This window comes from Rhincodon typus, chromosome 37, assembly GCF_021869965.1.
Source record: "Rhincodon typus isolate 14 chromosome 37, sRhiTyp1.1, whole genome shotgun sequence".
In the NCBI taxonomy this organism is placed as follows: Eukaryota; Metazoa; Chordata; class Chondrichthyes; order Orectolobiformes; family Rhincodontidae; genus Rhincodon; species Rhincodon typus.
The window spans coordinates 21748707-21771078 of record NC_063368.1 but is presented as its reverse complement, the minus strand read 5'-3'; the positions used below and the strand labels follow the sequence as shown (position 1 = coordinate 21771078).

General features: G+C 42.7%; 1 protein-coding gene across 1 annotated transcript in view; it reads right to left on the bottom strand.

Annotated features, from left to right (window-relative positions):
• The window catches only part of LOC109924453 (circularly permutated Ras protein 1-like), a gene marked incomplete at its 3' end in the record, with an annotated part of 79396 nt that overhangs the window by 45469 nt on the left and 11555 nt on the right, over positions 1 to 22372 (bottom strand). The window contains exons 4-9 of the mRNA XM_048617390.1: positions 21985 to 22071; positions 17933 to 18021; positions 13319 to 13498; positions 9046 to 9087; positions 5962 to 6051; positions 1219 to 1370 (exon numbers count right to left, since the gene is read on the bottom strand). Of these exons, the coding sequence (XP_048473347.1) occupies positions 1219 to 1370; positions 5962 to 6051; positions 9046 to 9087; positions 13319 to 13498; positions 17933 to 18021; positions 21985 to 22071 (640 nt within the window). The remainder of the gene's footprint in view (positions 1 to 1218; positions 1371 to 5961; positions 6052 to 9045; positions 9088 to 13318; positions 13499 to 17932; positions 18022 to 21984; positions 22072 to 22372) is intronic.

Sequence of the window (22372 nt, the reverse complement as noted above, 5' to 3'; positions counted from 1 at the left end):
ACTTTGGCAGGAATAATAATAAATGAGCTGAATATTATTTAAATGGAGAAAGACTGCAGAAAAATCAACAAATTAGTGGGAACAAAAACAAAGTTGCTGGAGAAGCTCAGCAGGTCTGGCAGCATCTGTGAAGGAAAAAACAGAGTTAACATTTCGGGTCCAGTGACACTTCCTGAGACCTGGGGAAGGGAGTTCTGAGGAAAGGTCACCGTACCCAAAACATTAACTCTGTTTTTTCCTTCACAGATGCTACCAGACCTGCTGAGCTTCTCCAGCAACTTTGTTTTTGTTTTTGTTCCTGATTTACAGCATCCGCAGTTCTTTCGGTTTTTATTTAACAAATTAGAGGGATTTGGGCATCCTCATCCATGAATCACAAAAAGCTAGCTTCAAAGTTCAGTGGGTAATTGGGAATACAAATGGAATGTCAGCCTTTATTATTGAATCATTTATTGTCACAAGCATTGAATATAAAATACAGTGACAAGTGTTTACTGTCACTGTACATAGGGGCCATTCACATTAACTTAGAATAAAATAATAAAAGAACACAAACTTAAAGGGAATCCAACTTTTCCTTCTCCGCTGCTACAGTCCTACTCTGGGCTTCCCAGCCCATGCCATGCCGCCACCAGGGGCCCACTCCACACACAAGTGAGAATCCCACTTCAGGCTTCACAGGCCAACTGGCCGACTCGGTAGCCACGTCACCTCTGAAGACACAGCTACTGCTCCAGAGCCCATCGAAGCTACTTTCCCACTGAAGAGTTCTCTTCAAAAGATAGATTTGAGGGGAAAAAAGAAAGAGGAAGAAGGAAAAAGAAAAAATGCAGTTGAAGAGGACAAGCCGGGCAAAGGAGCCCAGATGCTGCCTACTCCGGTGCCGCCATCTTGACAGAAAGCCCGAGGCTCTCTGCAGCTTGCCAAATTGCAGCACCAGAAAATCCATGTTTAGGGCTTAAGACTTAAATTGGGACAATCATGAAACCTTCTTCCCTTATTTCAAAGGGAATGAAAAAGAAAGAACCAAAGAAAGAGGAAGATCATTTCGGCTTTAGCCATTTGTCAGATTTGCGCTCCACCTGAAACACTAATTTGTCCCTGAGATTTTGAGATGAAATAAATTTCAGGCATTTTATGTTAAGAATATTTCCAACGTTCAACATTTTTTCAATTCCACCAGAACACAGATATAATCCTTGAGATGGAGCTACTCACTGATGTATGTGGCGATATAGCGCATCTCTGCTCTCCAAAATACAATGTGGCTGTGCTGCCTCGACACCCTGCTTTTTCAGGTAATTTTGATCTATTAACTCAAAGTCACGCAGAGTCCGTGGGGGAGCCAGTCCGTCTCCATAGATTGTTACCTGTTAAGGCAATCACATTGAGCAGAGTTCCAACACAGGTTTACATTGTAGTTTTGCTGAAATTAAAATGAAGAACGGCCCATTTCAATAGGATGAAAAATTAATTAACTATAGTAAGCCAAGGCTGAGATCCTTATTGATGAATCAAAAACCATTGGATGATTTCAAATAAGGATTTTGTAACCTGCATCTAGTATATAACCCTAAAAACCAATGGTCTAGGAATTTGATACAACCCCTTTATCGTAATGCTTTTGCCTTATGTGCTCCCAATATTAGTTCTTAACTCACATTAAAATTAAGCTAGCAGAAACCCTGCAGACCAGTAATTAGGGGAGGGCATTCAGGTTAGAGTCCAGAGTCAGCTATAAAAAAAACCTGGAAGATAGTTAGCTATTCTCTCCCACAGGTTGCTGCAAGCAGTTGTCTCTAACCAGGATGTGTTGGACAATGTCAGAAGTCACACAATACCAGGTTATAGTCCAAAAGTTTTGTTTGAAATCATAAGCTTTCGGAGCGCGGCCCATTCATCAGGTGTAGTGAGACAGAAGAGCACAAGACACAGAATTTATCGGCAGAGAGATCATCAGATACATTAAGGACATTTAAGCAACTCTTGGATAGGCACATGGATGATAGTAAAATGTAAGGTATGCAGGGTAGTTTGATCTTAGAGTAGGATAATAGTTTGGCACAACATCATGGGCCGAAGGGCCTGTATTGTGCTGTACTGTTCTATGTTCTATCAAAAGATCATACAACTGGCGTGAGTGGAGTGTCGATTACTAAGTCTCTGAAGGTGGCCACATTTTAGACAATGAGAGTGAAGTGTCAACAGCTGAATAACAAGCGATGGGATGACCTATAATCTAATTAAATGAGGCAGAGAGAAAATTACAAGAAATTTAAAATAAGTTGGGGCTGGAGACAAACTAAATGACTGGAATAACATGATAGATATAAGAGTCATATGTTGAGGGTCTAACCAAAGTAATAAGTAATTCAAAACCATACAAACTACTTAAGGTAGAGAGATCATAATTCATCAAGGTGATAGTACACCAAGGCATTGTATACTGACGAGATCATGCAGACACTATGACAATGAATAAATGGACACCCACAACAATTTCCAGACAGGAATGCTTCCTCCCAGTCAGGAAACACTTCAGCAGCAAGGATATTCTGTCTCCGATCTTGGGGTAGGCATCCTCCAAGGCGGCCTCTGAGATACACAGCAACGCAGAGTCACTGAGCAGAAACTGACAGCCAAATTCCTTACCCATTGAGGTGGCCTCAACAGTGATCTTGGGGTCATGTGACCCACCACACTTCTGTATCTGTAAAACCGTCCTTACTGTGCTGTTTTGACACCATCACCTTGATAAATTGTTGTGATCTCTATACCTTAATCAGTTTGTACAGTTTTGAATTACTTATTACTTTGGTTAGACACTTAACGTGCAACTCTTATACCTAACATGTTATTCCACTCAGTTCTGAGGAACGGTCACTGGACCCGAAACTTTAACTGATTTTTTCTTCACAGATGCTGCCAGACCTGCTGAGCTTTTCCAGCAACTTCTGTTTTTGTTTGATTTACAGCATCCACAGTTCTTTCAGTTTTTGTTATTCCAGTCATTTAGTTTGTCTCCAGAACCACCTTAGTATTTTTTTTGTAATTTTCTCTCTACCTCATTTAATTGGATTATAGGTCATCCCTTTGCTTGTTATTCAGCTATTGATACTTTACTCACACTGTCTAATACTCTTGGCCACCTTCAGAGACTTAGTCTTCGACACTCCACTTACACCAGTTGTATGATCTTTTCATCCCTCTGCTGTTGATCTGTCTGGTTATAAATTATGTGTCTGTGTGCTCTTCTCTCTCACTTCAGCTGACCAAAGGGACTGCGCTCCAAACGTTTGTTATTTCAAATAAACCTGTTGGACTATGACCTAGTGTCGTGTGACTTCTGCCTCTAACCATGACAGTGAACGACGATAAGAGGGCCAACTGCCTGTATCTTCAGCAAAGAACCAAAACAACCTGGAAATGAGGAGATTGGAGAACAAGAGGTTTTGGAAGAAGCAAAAGGAACATCTTCTCATTGAATCCTGTGGACTGGTGTTATTGAACAGTGTTTCCCCTTCATCCGCAACATATACGCTGATTTTGCCTAGGTCTGTAGGTCTGTGTGTTAAGAAATGGGTTAGAGTTTCAGTTAGTACAATGGTATGATAATCCATAGCTTTGTTTGCCTGGGGTTAAAACTGATTTCATTCCAGTAAACAGTAATTAATACAGAAACCTATTCATCCGTTCCTATTAACCCAAATTCATCGGACAAAAAAAATTGCGAACGGTGTGTAATTAAAACTTTAATTTTGATGTCGTCCCTGGAAGCAGTGGGGCTCGAGTCTCAGCAACACGTTCCCAAGCAAGTCATGACAATGATGAATGGTTAATTTCTGCAATGTACTGCCTGAGAAAGTGATAAAAAAATACATTTCATACTAGTTTTCAAAAGGGAACTGGATTAATATTTGAGAGTAAAAATTGTAGAAATCTAGAGAAAGAGCATGTAAGTGGGAAAACCTGCATTTTTCTGAAGTAACTGCACAAATTCAATCTGAAAAATGCTCTCCTTTTGTACAGTGCAATTTTATAATCTTATATCAACAAATACAATAAAGAAATGTTTTTATACAGAGTAATGACAGCCCAGCATTTGGTATCACAAGGAACATTCAAGATGAATAATATGGACTTAAGGAGACAGTAACGACTGCAGATGCTGGAAGCCAGAGTCAATAAATCATAGAATCATAGAATCCCTACATTGTGGAAACAGGCCCTTCGGCCCAACAAGCACACACCAAACCTCAGACCATCCCACCCAGACCCATTCCCCTGTAGCCGACCTAATCTACACATCCCTGAACACTGTGGGCAATTTAGCATGGCCAATCCGCCTAGGCTGCACATCTCTGGACTGTGGGAGGAAACCAGAGCACCCAGAGGAAACCCACGCAGACACGGGGAGAATGTGCAAACTCCACACAGACAGTTGCCCGAGGGTAGAATCGAACCCAGGTTGCTGGCAGTGCTAACCACTGAGCCACTGTGCTGCCCCTGGGATGTGGGATAAATGTGGTGCAGGTCAGACAGCATCAGAGGAGCAGGAAATTCAATGTTTCAGGCCAAAACCCTTCATCAGGGCTGGGGAGGAGGCTCCCTGACCTGTCCTAACCTGTCCATCTTCCTATTCACGTACCTGCTCCATCGTTCCCACTGACCAATCACTATAACCCCTTACCTGCATCCACCTATCACCATCCCACCTACTTTGCACCAGCCGCAGCCCCCTCCCTCTATTTATTTCTGGGCTCCCCTCCCCCTCCCCAGCCCTGACAAAGGGTTTTGGCCGAAACTTTGACTTTCCTGGTCCTCTGATGCTGTATGACCTACTGTGTTTGTCCAGCTCCACATTTATTGACATAGACTTAAGGAGAAATTAGATAAACATACATGCCGGAAAGGAATAGAAGGACATTCTGACAGACAGGCTTTACAGCTGTAGCTAGACCTTCTTATTTTTCTACATCATCCTGCCTTGCAATAACAAAAATCTCATTTGTCTTCTCAATTTTTTTCCTGTACCAGTATTGTACTTCCTGTATGAGGATACACTGACACAGCTATACTGCAAAATTCTGAGCTCTGTATTTAAACTATATTCTGCTTTCCTTTTTTACTTACCAAAATAGATAACCTTAAAATTTCCCACATTATCATCTATCTGCCAAATGTTAGCCCAAAACTGTGTAGATGACAAGACAAGGCTCAACAGATTATTTTCTGTAAGTTATCAAATGTTATATAAAAAAGGCAGATAAATGCAGCTGCAGTACATCAGTCATAATCAAACTGAATGGAGGAATAGATTTGAAGGGATCCTAATTCCAATCTTCATACTTAATTAGTTGACAGATCTTTTTGTAAACAGACAGTTGTTCTCTGACCCTGATACACTATGGCATGACGCTGAACACTCTCTATTGAAGTGTGGGAATGCAGGGACTTTCATGAAAATTGGGACAGGGAGATAGCAGCAGAATGGTAATGCCAGTGGACAAGTAATCCAGAGACTCAGGCTGGACAGGTGGACATGGGTTCAAATCCCACCATGGCAGCAGACAAAATTTAAGTTCAATTCATAAATCCAGAAGGTAAAGGTGACCATAAGAGCAAGCAATAATTGTTGTAAAAACCCCCTCTGGGCCACAGACATCCTTCAGGGAAGGAAAGCTGTCATCGAAACTATCTGGCCTACATGTGACTCCAGACCCACTCTTAACCAGACCTCTGCAACGGCCTGGCAAACTACTCTGTTCAAGGACAACTAGGGGTGACCAATTAACACTTGCCTTGCAAGCAACACACATACCCCAGAAATGAGTAAAAACCTCATCTTGACCATGTTATGATTGGACACTACAACAGATCAAGTCTCTAGCTCCCAGGTGGACAATCGCCTCTGCATCTTCCAAATCAACAGTGAACAGCATTCAGTTTCCCCTCCTCTACCTCATTGTTGAAGGTAACCAAAGCGACTCTTGTCCGAGGCGATGTTTCAAAAAGATAATCGAGTGTCTGAATTATAGCCTCTTGTACAGCCTGTAAGAGAGCATCACAGTGAACAATTCGAGGAGAGTGTTTCATGTCAGAATTATGGTGTTTTCAGTTCTATAATTTGAAGATAAAGATTTACAACATGTTTTATTTTCAAAGAATCTCACAATCACACACAGTACAGAAGAGGCCTTTTGGCTCAATGAATCTGCACCAGTAAAAACTACTCCATATCTATACCAGTCCTACTTGTCAGCACTTGGCCCATAGCCTTCAATGTTGTGACACTTCAAGTGCTCACGTGAGTACTTTTTAAAGATTGAGAGATTTCTGGCCTCAACTACCGTCCCAGGCAATGCATTCCAGAACCCCACCACTCTCTGAACGAAAGAAGTTCTTCCCAAAATCCCCTCTAATCTTCCTACTTTTTAATCTTAAAATTATGCTCCCTCATTATTCACCCTTCACCTAAGGTGAACAGCTGCTCCCTATTAATCCTGTCCATGCCCCTCAATCTTATACATCTCTGACCCCTCTCAGCCTTCTCTGCTCTAAAGAAAACAACCCAAACTTATCCAGCCTCTCTTTGGTGCTGAAATGCTCCGTCCCAGGAAACATTCTGATGAATCTCCTCTGCACCCTCTGCAGTACAATCACATTCTTCTTTTAGAGGAGCAACCAGAACTAAACACAGTATAGCACCGTAGCCTAACCAAAGACCTGTACAGCTCCAACATAACCTCCCTGTTCAATGCCACAACTGATAAAGATAAGTGACCCATATACCTTCTTAATTACCCTGTTAATCAGTCCTGCCACCCTCAGGGATCTGTGGACAAACATCCCAAGATCCCTCCATTCCTCTGAGCTTCCTGGTATCCTGCCATTCACCGAGTACTCCCTTGTCTTGTTACATCTTCCAAAGTGCATCACCTCATACTTCTCAGGGTTAAATTCCATCTGCCACTGATCTGCCCATCTGATCAATTCATCTATAACCTCTTGTAACCCAAGACCTTTTTTACTCGCTATCAAGACTCAGCTAATCTTTGTGTCATTCGCAAACTTATCATCCCCCCTCACATTTTCTTCTATGTCATTTATTCATTCATGAGCAAAAAGCTACCCAGCCCTGATCCCTGTGGTGAGCCACTGGACACTAGCCTCTAGTCACACAAACAACCTTTAACCACCACCCTCTGTCTCCTGTCCCTAAGCCAATTTTGGATCCAACTTGCCAAGTTACCCCAGATTCCTTCTGCTTTTACTTTCTTTAACCAGTCTCTCATGTGGTGTCTTGCTAAAGACTTTGCTGAAATTCAATTAAATCCTTATCTACCCAGCTGATCACCTCCTTGTAAAGAGAATCAAATTTGTTAGGCATGACATCACTCTGACAAAGCCACGCTTACTATCCCTGATCAAACCTTGACATTGCAGGCTCACTGGTCTGTGATTCCCTGGTTTAACCTTAACATTTATCTAGAAAAGTAAAACCATATTAGCTGCTCTCTAGTCCTTTGGCACTTACCCTGTGGCCAGAGAGGAATTAAAAATTTGGGTCTCAGCCCCTGTGATTTCCTGCCTCGCGTCTCACGGCAGCCTGGAATACAACCCGATTGGACCTGAGAAGGTAACCACTTTTAAACCAATCTAAACCTCCAATACTTCCTCACTCCTTGTGGTGAACAGTTCAAGAACCTCACAGTTCCACTTCTGGAATTCTGTACCTACAATGTCCTTCTCCAAAGTGAAGACAGCTGTGAAGTGCTCATTTAAAACCCTATCAACGTCCTCTGGCTCCATGCACAGATTTCCCCCTTGGTCCCTAATGGGCCCGTTTCCTTCCCTTGATTATCCTCTTCCTCTTGAAATATTTTTAGAATATCTTGGGGATTTCATGCTCCCTTATTTCTACCCATCTAGCTAGGATCTGTTATTCCTGCACATTTGACCAGAAAAGTACTGCAAAATTATTTTAAGGTATTTATTTAGTCATGGAATGTGGGCATCACTGGCTGGGCCAGCATTTATTACCCTGGAGAAAGTGAAGGTGATCTACCTTGAGATGTTGAACTACTGCAGTCCTCAGGGTGTAGACAGCTCACAGTGCTGTCAGGGAAGGAGTTCTAGGCGTCGATGCGAGTAAGGGTATGGATAGGCAAACTTTGGATGAGCTCAAATTTATTGAGGTTGGAAAATGAGAGACTGCCCAGAAATAATTTGGAATAATCAAGTCAAGAGGTAACAAGGCATGGCTGAGGGTTCCAACAGGAAACGAGATCAGATGGGGATGAAGTCAAACCAGATTAATTAACGGAGAGTTATACTGTTAGACAGCTGTGCTTCATTTCTACAATAGGGGCATTGAGAGTGAGTATGCATTTTAGAAAAGCCATCAGTCCACCTGAGGCAGAAAGGCAAGTGCAGCAAAGGAAGCACCATCACACTCACCATGAATTGGTTTGACACAATGAACTAAAAACTTCCCTAAACAGTATTAATGTAACAATTTGATCCCCTGCAGAGGGAAAGAAACCACAGTCTCACTCTCAGGCAGCATCATTTCCAACAACATACAGACTTCTTGAGCTGGGCCCATCTATCACTTTCCTGCAGATTCCCGACTGTATCTATCACTTGTTCTTACAACTTGTTAACTCTCCCTTGCTTCACTCTCAGCAAAGCCTTTTCAGATGTTTAACATGTTTTCTAGTCTTTTTCAATGATGGTGATTTTTTTTTTTTCTTTGCTACATGTTTCTTTCATTCTCTGCATTCCTCTCAGTTTCCCAACACTGAAATTTTTCTTCCCCAACCATGGGTCAAAATTGACATTGAGTTGTTATGACTGTGAAGAAACTGCAAATGTGGTGATCATCAAAAATAATTTGGCCTTAAACAGCATGGTATCAAGGAGGGGTCACTGTGAGCCCAGCCAACAGTCTTTCTGACACGCTCACAATACTGTGATGGCAATGGCAGCGTTCAGTGCATTGTTCCGCATATTTTCTGGTTTCAAAGTTTTAATGTTTCTTACCTGCAAGCGAGTCATATAGAGCAATTTGCTGCTTCTAGTCATCTGTAATCAAAACAATGCTAATAATTAAAACATACAATATAGAAACAAGAACCACCAGCACGTCACTCAATGCTTTCAGAACCTCAGTACATAAGCATTTGACATGTGAACAATGATGCAGAGACTCAGCACACTAGGGAAACAGTGCAATATCATTCTGGGTCAAAGGAGGCACAAATCATTTCAAAAAGGGTTAAACAGATACTCCAGGGTGGGGAACTTAGAAATGAAAAGCTGGTATGTGGACCCCCAAACGATGACAGCTCTTTCAGTCACTGCAGGCACAATAGGCTGAAAGAGCTCCTCTGCTCTGTACAGTTCTCAGATTGTGCAATTTTAAGATGCAAAGAGGAAGACAGAGTGAGAAGCAGTGGATCCATCAAGTCTGGAAGTAAAGTATGGATGAAGGTTCCAGCATCAGAGGAGCTGCAGTAGACCCACAGTTAGATAATGATTTGATGACAGAAATAGGTGATCTTGGTGACGGGCAACAAATTGCATCAGAAACTCAGTGCTGGATGAGATAATAATATCCTTCAATGTAACAGCACTGTTTACATCCATAAACATCGACCTAGCCAAAGAGACAATTGCCACACTGCTGGACGAATAAGGGAGGCAGATACCCCACAACACCAACAGCATCAACAAGGACAGCCCCCTGAAACTGCTGGATCTGTGCCTCACAATCCACTTCACCTTCAACACCCGTGTATTCAAACAAATCAACAGAACACCAATGTGATCCCCAATATCAGGATTGATTGCAGAAGCAGTAATGTAAACGTTAGAATGAACAGCGATCCCCGCTATACAACCCAAACTCCGAGTCCGATATGTAGATGACACCTTCATGAATTATCAAACGCACAAGACTAGAAGAAACCCACTGACACATAAACAACATCCTCACTGGGATAAAATTCACAAAAAGAGGAAGTGAACAATAACCAACTACCCTTCCTAGACATAATGGTAGAACGTAAAAACAACAGGGAACTCCAGACTAGCGCATACAGAAAGACCACACGTATGGACCAGATACTTAATTACACCAGCAACCATCCCAGCATCCATAAACAGAGCTGCACCAGGACATTATTCAAATGAGCCACAACACACTGCAGCAACCTGGACTTGCGCTAAGCAAAACAGGAGCACTTATACGGAGTTCTTAAAAGGAATAGATACCCAAATAGGACAATCTGCCATTACCCCCACGACAGACCACAACAAGACACAATACGGCCAGACATACTCGTCACTCTACCACACATCAGAGGCATATCAGAGATGACTACACGTCTACTCAGACCCCTAGGTATCAGGGTAGCCCATAAACCAAAAACCACCTTGCGACAGCTACTGACGAATGTAAAGGATCCCATACCCACAACCAATAAAACTAACACAATATACAAGATACCATGCAAGGTCTGTTAGAAACATTACATAGGCCCAACTGGAAGAAAACTGACAATAAGGATACACGAACAATTAGCACCAAGAGACACGACCAATTCTCACTGGTCTCAATGCACATGGACAAAGAAGGACATGAATTCAACTGGGACAACACATCCATAATAGCACAAGCCAAACAGAGAATGCTAGGGAATTCCTGGAGGCCTGGCATTCCAACTGGAACTCCATCAATAAACACATTGAACTGGATCCTATACACAAACCACTGAAAAACAGAACCGGAAATAATGCCAACCACCCCAGCAAAGTGAGACGTATAAATTATAAGCGGGACAGAACACCAACACGTCACTGGAGGCGCACTGATGATGTTACCTACCAGGGTGACGAAACATTTGCACTCAAACACACCGGCTCAGCGAGCAAGTCTACAACCTCATGTTTATATTGGTTTTGGACATTTCCAGTCCTTCTTTTGGTTATTTGAACACTCTTCTGTTGAGTTTTTGGATGCACTTCAGCCCCATGCTCCTGATCTTTGGTAATCCGGTGCGGAGGGGCGTGGGCCGATTGGAGGACTTCTTCCTAAGTGTCCTCCTGGGCCTGGCCAGGTTGGCTACAAACAGGTGCAGGTAACAGGCTGTGGAGGGGTTCATCTCTGCCAACTGTCTGCCCCTCTTCCACGATTACATTTGTGCCCGGGTGTCACTGGAGAAGGAGCACACAGCGTCTATCAATGCTCTTAATGCTTCAGAAAAAGGTGGGCACCACAAGGGATACAGTGCCCTCCCCCTCCAAATTCATTCTGACTTAGTTCCTTCCCTCTCTCCCTACTCACACCACTTCATTTTTAATGGCTTCCATTGCCCACAATGGGCTTTGGTGTAAATATTCAATTGGCTACGTGGATATTTTACTGATGGGGGTTACTAGTTTTAAAAAAAAAAGGCAAAAAGAAAGAAGTCACAGTGATTTTGGTGCTGGTAGGGTCGCTCAATCGTACGTAATAGCACTTCTGGGTAAAAAGAAAACAGAAAAAGGAAAACAAAAGCAGACCCAGAGGGTCTTGTGAAACAACAGCAGTGTCCCTACCACTGGACCAGTAGGCCCAGGTTTAAGTCCCTCTGCTCCAGACATGTCTAATAACATCTCTGAACAGGTTAATGTAAGAAAAAAATGAAGCAGACCCAGCATGGGTGATTAATAACGACAAGGTGCAGGGCTGGATGAACACAGCAGGCCAAGCAGCATCAGAAAAGCTTTTCTGATGAAGGGTCTAGGCCCGAAACATCAGCCCTTCTGCTCCTATGATGCTGCTTGGCCTGCTGTGTTCATCCAGCCCTGCACCTTGTTGTCTCGGATTCTCCAGCATCTGCAGTTCCTACTATCTCTGGGTGATTAATGATGGTGATTAGTAGTTTACCAAAAAAAGTCACAGTGATTTGGTGGTGGGAAGGTCGCTCAGTCGCGTGTGATCATAGTTCTAGTTAGATGGGAAGTAAAAGAATGAAGAAGAACTAGGGGTCTTGTGATGCAGTGGTAGCATCCCTACCTTTGAGTCAGGAGGCCTGGGTTCAGATCCCACCTGCTCTAGAGGTGTGTAGTACTCTAATCTAAAAATAGAGAGCTCAAAACCTCTGGCCCAGAGGTAGGGACACTACCCGCTGCCCCCCAAGACCTCCCATGAGTGGCCATCAGGAACTATGTAAACACTTCATTAACACAAACATGCTACATCACCCACCAATATTACGACAAGAATTAACTAAGTGGAGCTGTGTTCCTGAAAAATTGCAAATATAAGTGAAATATCTCTAAGTGAAAGATATTTTTCCATTAAAACCAATATTAAAAGTTAGAGTTAGATTCTGCAGGATCAACCACAATCAGAAAAAAAATTATATTTTTATATCCTTAGAGTTGAAATACTTTGCTCATTTCTTGTATCATTAAGTAAAATAAACTTACAAAATATAAAACTATCTATTTGTAGTAACTTCCTGCACTCACCACATATCCGACTTGCTGACCATTCTGATGCTAGATTCTTCTTCTCAGCAGCTCCCAAATTCTCAGCTTCTGTCGGCCCCTGACTCACCACCCCACCAATCCTCAGGTGAGTAGCCTCTAACACTCCCTAACCCACTCTCTCATTGATTGGTCCACCTACTGAACTCCTCACTATCACATTAGCCTGTTCTGAACTATTGCTGTAAGCCACGGCTCTGGGGATCAGAGAAGAAAGGCAGGTAGAACAGCTTCAAAAAAAAAAATCACCCTTTCCTCTGCTGCTGAGCTGATGTTACCACAGCAGACAGCGTTAGTGTCGAGTCCAGCCTAGTCATCTTGAAGTTTTAAATTTATGACTGTGAAACCGTCTCATTGTTAGGATCAGAGAATCTGCCACCAAGAAATTTTGGATAAATAAGAGGCCAAACAGATCACAAACCGACTTGAAGAGAACCAAATCCCTAGAAGTTGAAACTCCTCCTACTGTTGCACATTTTTCATACCCAGAACCAATGCTCAGAGCCAGGTTTCAGGAGGAGAGAAGCAGCAGGTAGGGTAAGTCAGGGAGCAAAACGGTCAACGAGAGCAGGGATCAACAAAATGGTGGGGCTGGGAGTGGGAGAGGCTGTGAGCAGTGAGACGGTGGGTCAGGGACGCATTTTGAGCAGCCTACATCAGACCAGTGGGAAACAGCATTAAAACAAATCTAAATACAAAGTATGCAGGTGCCATTAGCTGACCACTTCTAAAATGAAATAGCAAAACAGGGTCGCACACAGCCTCCGAGTCTAATTACCTCAAATGTCACACTCATGCTGCCAGAGATATCAACACAGAACACGACCAGGGAATCGTCAATATCCTCAGAGGTCATAGGGTTAGGGATGTGAACGTAAATCTGATCATCTCCGAAGCTTGGTTCATTTGAGCGATAATCCTGAACATTCTTGTTGTTGCAGAATTCACACGTCCACATCTGACAGCAAATGAAATTCTTGTCAAATTATGCTGAGGCGGATGACATAGGTTACTTAAAAAGGTGTATTTGATTAAAAGAGGCAGCACTAATCCTTAAAACCATCAAATTCTTAAGCAAGGGAAAAGGCCTCTGTCACATCAATGGATCCATAATTAAACCCCACATCCACTCAACAGTCCTACTTCATTCTCAGCATTACCCGTGTAATTTTTCAAAGAGAAATTAAATTACCTTAGCCAAAACTATGCCTAAACATTCCACATTCACAGTAACATTGATGAAGTGGGCCCAGCAGCAAGAAATGCAACTCTTATGTTGGTGGTCCGGTGCAGGTGGGGTGGTGGCAGAGGAGTCTCGGCCCAGCAGTGAAAGATGGCACCCAAGGATCGGAGACTTCAACATTGGTTGGGTCTGACAGCAGCGAAGCGGTGGAGAAGGGATGGCAATGTAGATGTCAATGATGCACTGGCTCAGGACTGATGGACTCTTTAGGCTACATCTTTTTTATCCTTATTCTTAAGTCATTCTAAATGGTGCCAAATCATGGTGACAAATGAAAGCTTTTCACTGTATTTATGGTATTCTTGCTATAAAATACACATGACGATAAAAGTCATTCATTGCAATAAACCACTGAAAAATGATTACTCCAAAAAAACAGCATATGCAGGGATGATTTAATAAAGATGTTGAAAATACTGTAAAGAGGATTTAATAAGGAGGAAAACAATTCTGCAATAATGATCAACATAAAGTTAATTATGTTAAATTAGTCAATCTATTCAGGAGTAAAAACAGGGAAGATTTTTACAATAAAGTGGAATGGAATTCTGTCTCTTAAAAGACTAGGTAAACTGCATGTCAGATGAAAAGCTTACTCTCAATAAAAACAATAGGAAACATGGAACAGATGCGGGTAAATTGATCCCCATTCCACATCAGCCTTAAACTCCTCAGCACTGATTATCTTTTCAGTAAAGATATTTTTTCTTCTTCACACCTATGAAAATAATTCATAATTTTGAAAACTTTTATGAAGTCTCCTCAATACTTTTCTGCTTGCAGTGTGATGCAACTATATTTTAATGTCATTTATTGTGGAGTTTGGATTTAAGCTGTGTGTCTATGAAGAGGTTTAATGATCAACGTGCAGGTATATCTACAGCCACGGTGATATATTTTTCTTTTAAACAGTCAGAGAGAGATCGTTCTGAGGTGGGTGGGTGCTAATGGGAATTTGTTTATATTGGTAGGTTTTTATAAGCAAACAAAGTAAACAGTAGTGAATTAGGCATCCAGACAGAAGATTCTGTAATTTTTTGGGATTTAGGGAACCCCTGCCAACCCCAGATTGAGTAAAGTTTTTTGGATTTCAGTTTGGCAATTTGCAGAGGTCTTTGGCAAAGCTGGATGTGGAAAACAGTTGCTCTGAGAATGGAAGGTAGTTTATGACTATTAAGAAATAGGGTACCTCACTGGAAGCAATTTTGCTCAAAATTTCAGGACCAGAAGTGTTTGGTTGCAAACCTGAAGGTGCTTGGTGAAGCTGAGAAAATCTAAGCTCAGTTCTATGAAGACTCCATGAAGTGATTATCAGATTTTCAAGCTGGGGAATTGATGCCAAAGTTACAGTATGCATAAGAGGGGATGAAAAGGGAATTCTCTCTAGTTGCAGTGCTGTAAAGGAGTGGTGTTGGGTTTAATGGGATTGTCTTTTACCAAATGCTCTAAATCTTTAAACTTGCGTGTTCTAAGTAAGTAGCTTGGTATGTTATAACTTATCTTCACTTTTCCAACAATAAGCTGCTATATATTGTTAAAACCAAACCTGCAGCATTACTTATTTGTGTTTCAGTGAAAGACCACATATTTAAAACCCAAACTCCAATCTTTCAATGCTGATTTCAGTCTGAGATCTGAATTGTCCAGTAATAACATCAGCTGAGATCATAATGTATGCAATTCAAGTTTCTCCCTATAACTACAATTTCCCATGACATTTCTACCTTGGAAAATCTTAGCATTAATATGGCTTTTGAATTGATTGTTTGAAATGGCCAAAAGTCCCAAATTGCAGCTTGAACAATATCTTATACAAACCCACAATGGGACAGGAATCGGAACATATTGCAACCGTTAATAATTTAGAATTTGGACAACTCAAGCCCATCTTCATCAATATTGGTCCCACTCATTCCCAAACTACTAAGCACCTAGAATACCAATCACCCATCCGTGTGGTTACCTTACTCATCGAGTCAGCCAATCAACCACACTCTGTACAAACTAGAGAAGAGTAAATGCATCCACCAAAAAAAATGGTTGTATCCAATTCTACAGTTGTATCGATAGGATTGGCAGCACCCCACTTCTTGCTAAGATTAATGAAGGGGTGCCATTAACATGCAGGATTAAAGAAATATCCACTTTGGTGTAATTCATTCAATGCGACAAATGTCAAGTGAAGCTGTTTGGCTTAAAAAATGCCTCGGCTACATTCCAAACTGTGATGAATTAAGCTGTAGGTCGAGCACATAACTGTGTAGTTGATTTGGACAATGTTGCAATATACAGTGACACATGGGAAAAATACGTAAGACAATCTGAAACCTGTCCAAGCAATTACATTTAGCTGGCTGAGTAATAAACTTAGCCAAAAGCAAATTCACAACAGCAAGGGGAAATTGCCTCAGATATATGGGGAGATACAGACAAGTGAAAATAAAAGCTTTAATAGAATTCCACGTTCCTAAAACTAAAACAGTAAGTCATGAGGCTTGTAGGAGTGTGCTGGTGGAAACTTCTGCATAACAGCAACACCTTAACCAATTTATGAAGGTAACAACAAAAGTGATCTGATCAGCAGAATACAAAGCAACATTTGAGAAGGTGAATGCAATCCTAATAAATTAACCAATGTTAACTGCTCTGGTTTTTCCAGACCTTTTAAAATGGCGACTGATGCTAATGACTTGAGGGTAGGTGCAGTCTAACTGTAGGATGATCAGACATAGAAACACAGAAAATAGGAGAAGTAGTCACCTGATTCTTTGAGCTTGCTTCATTATTCAATTTGATTACAGCTGATCATCTAATTCAGTACCCTGTTCCTGCTTTCACCCCAAACGCTTTAAACCCGTTAGCCCTTCACTCTCTGAGTGAAACATTTCTCCTCATCACAGTCCTTAAACCATGACCCCTGGTTCTGGACTCCCTGGTCATCAGGAACATCCTTCTTGCATTTCCCCTGTCTAGTCGAGTTAGAATTTTATGTGTTTCTACAAGATTCCCCTCATTCTTCTAGACTCCAGTAAACATTATCCTAACTTATTCAATCCCTCTTCATATGTCAGTCCTGCCATCCCAGGAATGTCATATGAGGAGCAGTTGAGGCCTCTGGTTCTGTATTTGGAAATTATAAGGACAAAGGGAGGGATCTCATTAAGACTTACAGAATACTGAAAGGCCTGGATAGAGTAGACATGGAGAAGATGTTTCCACTAGTAGGAGAGACTACCACCTGACGGCACAGCCTCAGGGTGAAGGGACAGCCCTTTAGATCTGAGATGAGGAATTTCTTCAGCCAAAGGGTGGTGAATCTGTGGAGCTCATTGCTGCAGAGGACCATAGCCGCCAAGTCATTGAATGTATTTAAAAGAGGAAGGGATCAAGGGTTACAGGGCGAAGGCAGGAGAATGCAGTTTGGAAACATTTCAGCAATGACTAAATGGCAGAGCAGACTCGATAGGCCAAATGGTCTAATTTTGTTCCGATATATTGTGGTCTTGAATCAGTCTGGTAAATCTTTGTTGCACTTCCTCCTCAGATAAGGAGACTAAAGCTGCATACAGTATTCCAGGTGTCATCTCACCAGACCCTGTACAATTGCAGCAAGACATTCTCTCACTATGAAGGCCGACATTCCATTTTGCTTTTGTCATGCTGTCCCTGCATGCTAACTTTCAGCGACTGCTGTATAAGGTCTGGATGCACCTCTCCTTTTCCCAACGTTTTACACAAACTCATGATAGAATAGGAATTGAGTATATCATAAATGTTACCAATTTGGGAGTTGGATAACTCAGGCCTAACTTCATCAACACAGGCCACACTGCTCAAATAACAGCTCCACTCATTCCCAAACTACTTTGTACTTGCTTCCTCCTTGCAGAAATTAACTTGCCTTCCTGTTTTTGCTAGAAAGCAAATAACCTCACGATTATCCACATTATACTGCATATGCGTGCATTTACCCACTCACTCAACTTGCCTAAATCATACTGAACCATCTCTGCATTTTCCTCATAGTTCACCTCCCATCCTACTTTGTGTCATCTGAAAACTTAAAGATATTACACTTATTTCCCTAATTTAAATCACCAATATACGTTATGAATAGTTGGGGTCCAAGCACTGAACTCTCTTACTCACCACAGCATGCAAATTCTCTACTTTACTGAGAGTGGACATAGCTGCTGAACAGTTCTGACAGTATACTGGAGCAGGCTTCTGTGGCTTCACTGCAAACCAAAACATTAAATACTCAATCATTACAGTGAACAAGAAATAAGGAAAGATTGTGTTTCACACCAATCTTAGACTGCAAATACCCATTTATTTTTAAAGCAAAGTTTCTATAACAGCTCAAAGGTTAAGATGTGAATGATACATTGCAGGAGACAGCCTCACAATGGAGGACTGTCATCATCAAAGCCTGGGTCTTCACAGTAGTGGAGACTCCAGGGACCTTCCAAAGTAGCAGGAAAACCCAGACCCTGTTTGACACTTTTAATAGCTGTTCTTAATGTAACACTAAGTGATATCATAACATTATTAATACTTGGCCCCTTTCTACAATCTATCATTATAATTGAATGGACTTCCAAGTTCACAGTTTGAGTAACAGCTCAACAAGACTGTTAGTGGAATTAGGAATATAAATGCTTGTTTCTTCAGAGGATTGAGTACTTGAAGTTATTCAACCATATTGAATGGAAATGTATTTTTTAATATAGTGAAGTCTCGAATACGTAGATACAACTTAATTTTTTCCATCCAAGTGTAATTCCAGAGGTCAGCCTATGATGGCTTTATTGTTCTTTAAACTTTCATGGGATGTAGCTGTCACTGGTCAGGGCAAAAATTGTTGTGCAGATCTAATTGCCCAGAGGGGAACACACTGGAGTCAACCACATTGCTGTGGGTAAGGAGGCACATTGAGAATGATAAGAACGCCAGTTTCCTTCCTGAAAAGACATCTGTGAACCAGCTGGGTATTCCCCAACATTCAATGTTTTCATAGTCATTGTTAGACTCCAATTCCAAATTTTTACTGAATTCAAATCCCATCATCTGCCATTGCAGGATTTGAACCCTGGTTACCAGAATGTTACCTGTGGTGTCTGAATTAATAGGAGATAACGAGAACTGCAAATGCTGGAGTCAGAGTCAATACAGTGTGGAGCTGGAGGAACACAGCAGGTCAGGCAGCATCAGAGGAGCAGGAAAGTCGACATTTCAGATTTACACCTTCATCAGGACTGGGGATGGGGAAGGGAGCTTGGAAATAAATGAAGCAAGGACGGGCGGGGGAAGGTAGGTGAGATGGTAATAGGTGGATGCAGGTAGCGGGTGGCGGGGATCGGTCACTGAAAGGGTAGAGTGGAAAAGTAGGAAAGATGAAGGACAGGTTGTGTCAGCTCAAGGAGGCAGGGATGAGGAATGGTTGGACATGGGATGAGGAGATTTTGAAACTGGTCTTAACACATAATTCACCATCGATCTGTAGGTGATGAGATGTTGTTCCTCCCGTTTGCGAGTGGCGTCATTGTGACCATGGAGGAGGCCCAGTATGGACATGTCATCCAGGGAGTGGGAGGGAGAGTTAAAATGATTGGCAATTGGAAGGCACTGTTGATTATAGCGTACAGAGCGCAAATGCTCTACGAATCGGTCACTGAGTCTGCGCTTGATCTTGCCGATGTAGAGGAGGCCACATCAGGAAAAATGGATACAGTAGACCAGGATGGAGAATGTACAGGTGTTTGTACATTTTGTCTTGGGCCTTGGATGGAGGTGAGAGGGGAAGCGTAGGGGCAGGTGTAGCACTTCCTGTGGTTGCAGGGAAAGGTGCCGGGTGTGGTGGGGCTGGTGGGGATTGTGGAGCGGACGAGGGGGTCGCAGAGTGAACAGTCCCTACGAAAGGCAGATAGGGATGGGGAGGGAAATGTCTCTTGGGTGGTGAGGTTGGTTTGTAGGTAGCAGAAGTGGCACAGGATGTTGTGCTGGATGCGGAGGTTGGTGTGGTGGTATGCGAGGAGCAGGGGGACTCTGTCCTTATTTTTGTTGGGGTGAGCGGTTTTGAAGGCAGAAGTGCAGGAAATGCATGAGACGTGGTTGAGGGCACTGTGGATCAACGGAGGTGGGTGAGAAGTTGCAGTCCTTGAAGTAGGAGGGAATCTGGGATATCCAGGAGTGTAACACTCCATCTTGGGAGCAGATGTGGTGGAGGTGGAGGAATTGGGGGTAAGGGATCGCAATCTTGCAGGAGGATGGGTAACAGGAGGTGTAGTCCAGGTAGCTATGGGAGTCGGTAGGTTTGAAATAGATGTCGATGTTGAGCCGGTTACCAGAGATGGAGACGGAGAGGTCCAGGAAGTGGAGGGAGGTATAGAAGATGGTCCAGGTGAATTTGAGGTTGGGGTAAAAGGTGTTGGTAAAGTTGTTGACCTGTTCAAGCTCCTCACAGGCAGAGGAAGAGGTGACGGATGGTGCCAGTGTAACAGTGGAAGAGGGACTGTTCCAAGTATTCTACGAAGAGGCAGGCATAGCTCGGACTCATACAGGTGCCCATACTCACCCCATTAGTTTGCAGGAAGTGGGAGGAGTTAAAGGAAAAGCTGTTGAGAGTAAGGACAAGTTCCATTAGGTGAATAAGGGGGTCATGGAAGGAGACTGGTTGGGCCTGTGGGGGAGGAAGAAGCAGAGGGCTTTTACGCCATCTGCGTGGGGGATACAAGTGTACGGGGATTGGATGTCCATAGTGAAGATGAGATTTAGGAGCCAGGGAATTGAAAGTATTGGAGGAGGCAGAGGGCATGGCTAGTGTCTGAATATAGGTGGGGAGTTCGAGGTAAGCAGAGATGAGTTCATGGGGCAGGAGCAGGCAGAGACAATGGATCAACCAGGGCAGTCAGGTTTGTGGATTCGCCTGTACATCCACCAACCTGGTCTACGATATCCGTTGCTCCCAATGTGGTCTCCTCTGCATCGGTGAGGCCAAGAGCAAACTCAATGACCAATTCGCAGAGCTTACGCACTCTGTACACTACAGTCAACACCACCTTCCAGTTGCCAACCATTTTAACACCACCTCCCACTCCCACTCCCACTCCCACGGTGTCACATCCATTCTGGGCTTCCTCCAGTCTCATAATGAAGCCACACGCAAACTGGAGGAACAACACCTCATATTCGGGAGCCTACAACTCAATGGTCTCAACACAGAATTCATCAGTTTCAAAATCTCCTCACCGCTAGCCTCATGTCCAACCCTCCCTCTCATGCCCACCTCCTTGATCTGACACAACTTAACCATTTTCTTTCCCACTTATCCAACCCACCCATCCCACTGGCCAATCCCTACTATCGCCTACCTGCATCCACCTATCACCATCCTTCCCCCAGCCCCACCCCTCCTCTCCTCTCTCTATTTATTTCCCACCTCCGTTCCCCCTCCCCAGTCCTGATGCTGCCTGTCCTGCTGTGTTCCTCCAGCTCCACACTGTTTTGTCTGAATTAATAGTCTAAGTTAACACCACTAGGCCCAACCCATTAAGAACAACAGATTGTGAGTTTACCAGATGGATTTTTGCAGTAATTGTATCATGATTCCCATCACTGAGACTTGATATATATTAAATTCTAAATGAAATTGAAACCCCACTAGCTGCTATTTTTCAATTCATATTTGTGGAACGTGGGTGTCACTGGCTGGGCCCAGCGTTTATTGCCCGTCCCTAGTTGTCCTTGAGAAGGTGGTGGTGAGCTGCCTTCTTGAACCGCTGCAGTCCACCTGCTGTGGGTTGGTCCACAATGCTCGTAGGGAAGGAATTCCTGTGGTAGGTATTGAACCCATGTACCTGGATCATTAGCCTGGGTCTCTGTATTACTATTTCAGTATCTACTATCAGGCCACCAATTAGTGACAGCTGGTTTGTGACGCAAAGTGCAGGTTCAGTTACCTTCACCACATCACCTTCTCAACTTTGCCCCTTTGACTGAGACGTACTGACCCTCAGGTTAAAATCACCCCCAGCCATCTCTCTCTAATGAGAATGTATTACTATGACCCTGTGGTGACTTTACTTTTCAGAATAATAATACTGTACAATGGAGCTTGCACTGTATATGCACTGTGTAATAAATCATGTGCTACCACGATTATAGGATCAGTGAATCTTAAAATGAATTTTAATGTTTACCGTTCTTGATGTCCACCAGCTTTCCCAGGTTCACTAATACCACATTGATATTTCCCTTCAATTCTTCCTTTTCTGGTTTCACGAAGGCTAATAAAGAAAGGAAAACAAGACGTCAATGTTTCTGCAGCCCAGTAAAGACGTTTCAGCATGAGGCACCAAAATACTGAACCTGGAATCAGTGGATAGAATCACACTCTGGAGAAACAAGTAAAATAATGGACAATGATCCTGAAACAGTGTATTTTGATGACTGAAGTTGCAATAGGAAATTTGCACAAGTGAGTACCACTCAATAGGCCATATATATAAATAAACACAATCCAGTCAAAACATTATTTGCGCAAGTAACCCTGTCACTTAATGGGACCTAGACTCTGAACCAAACCTG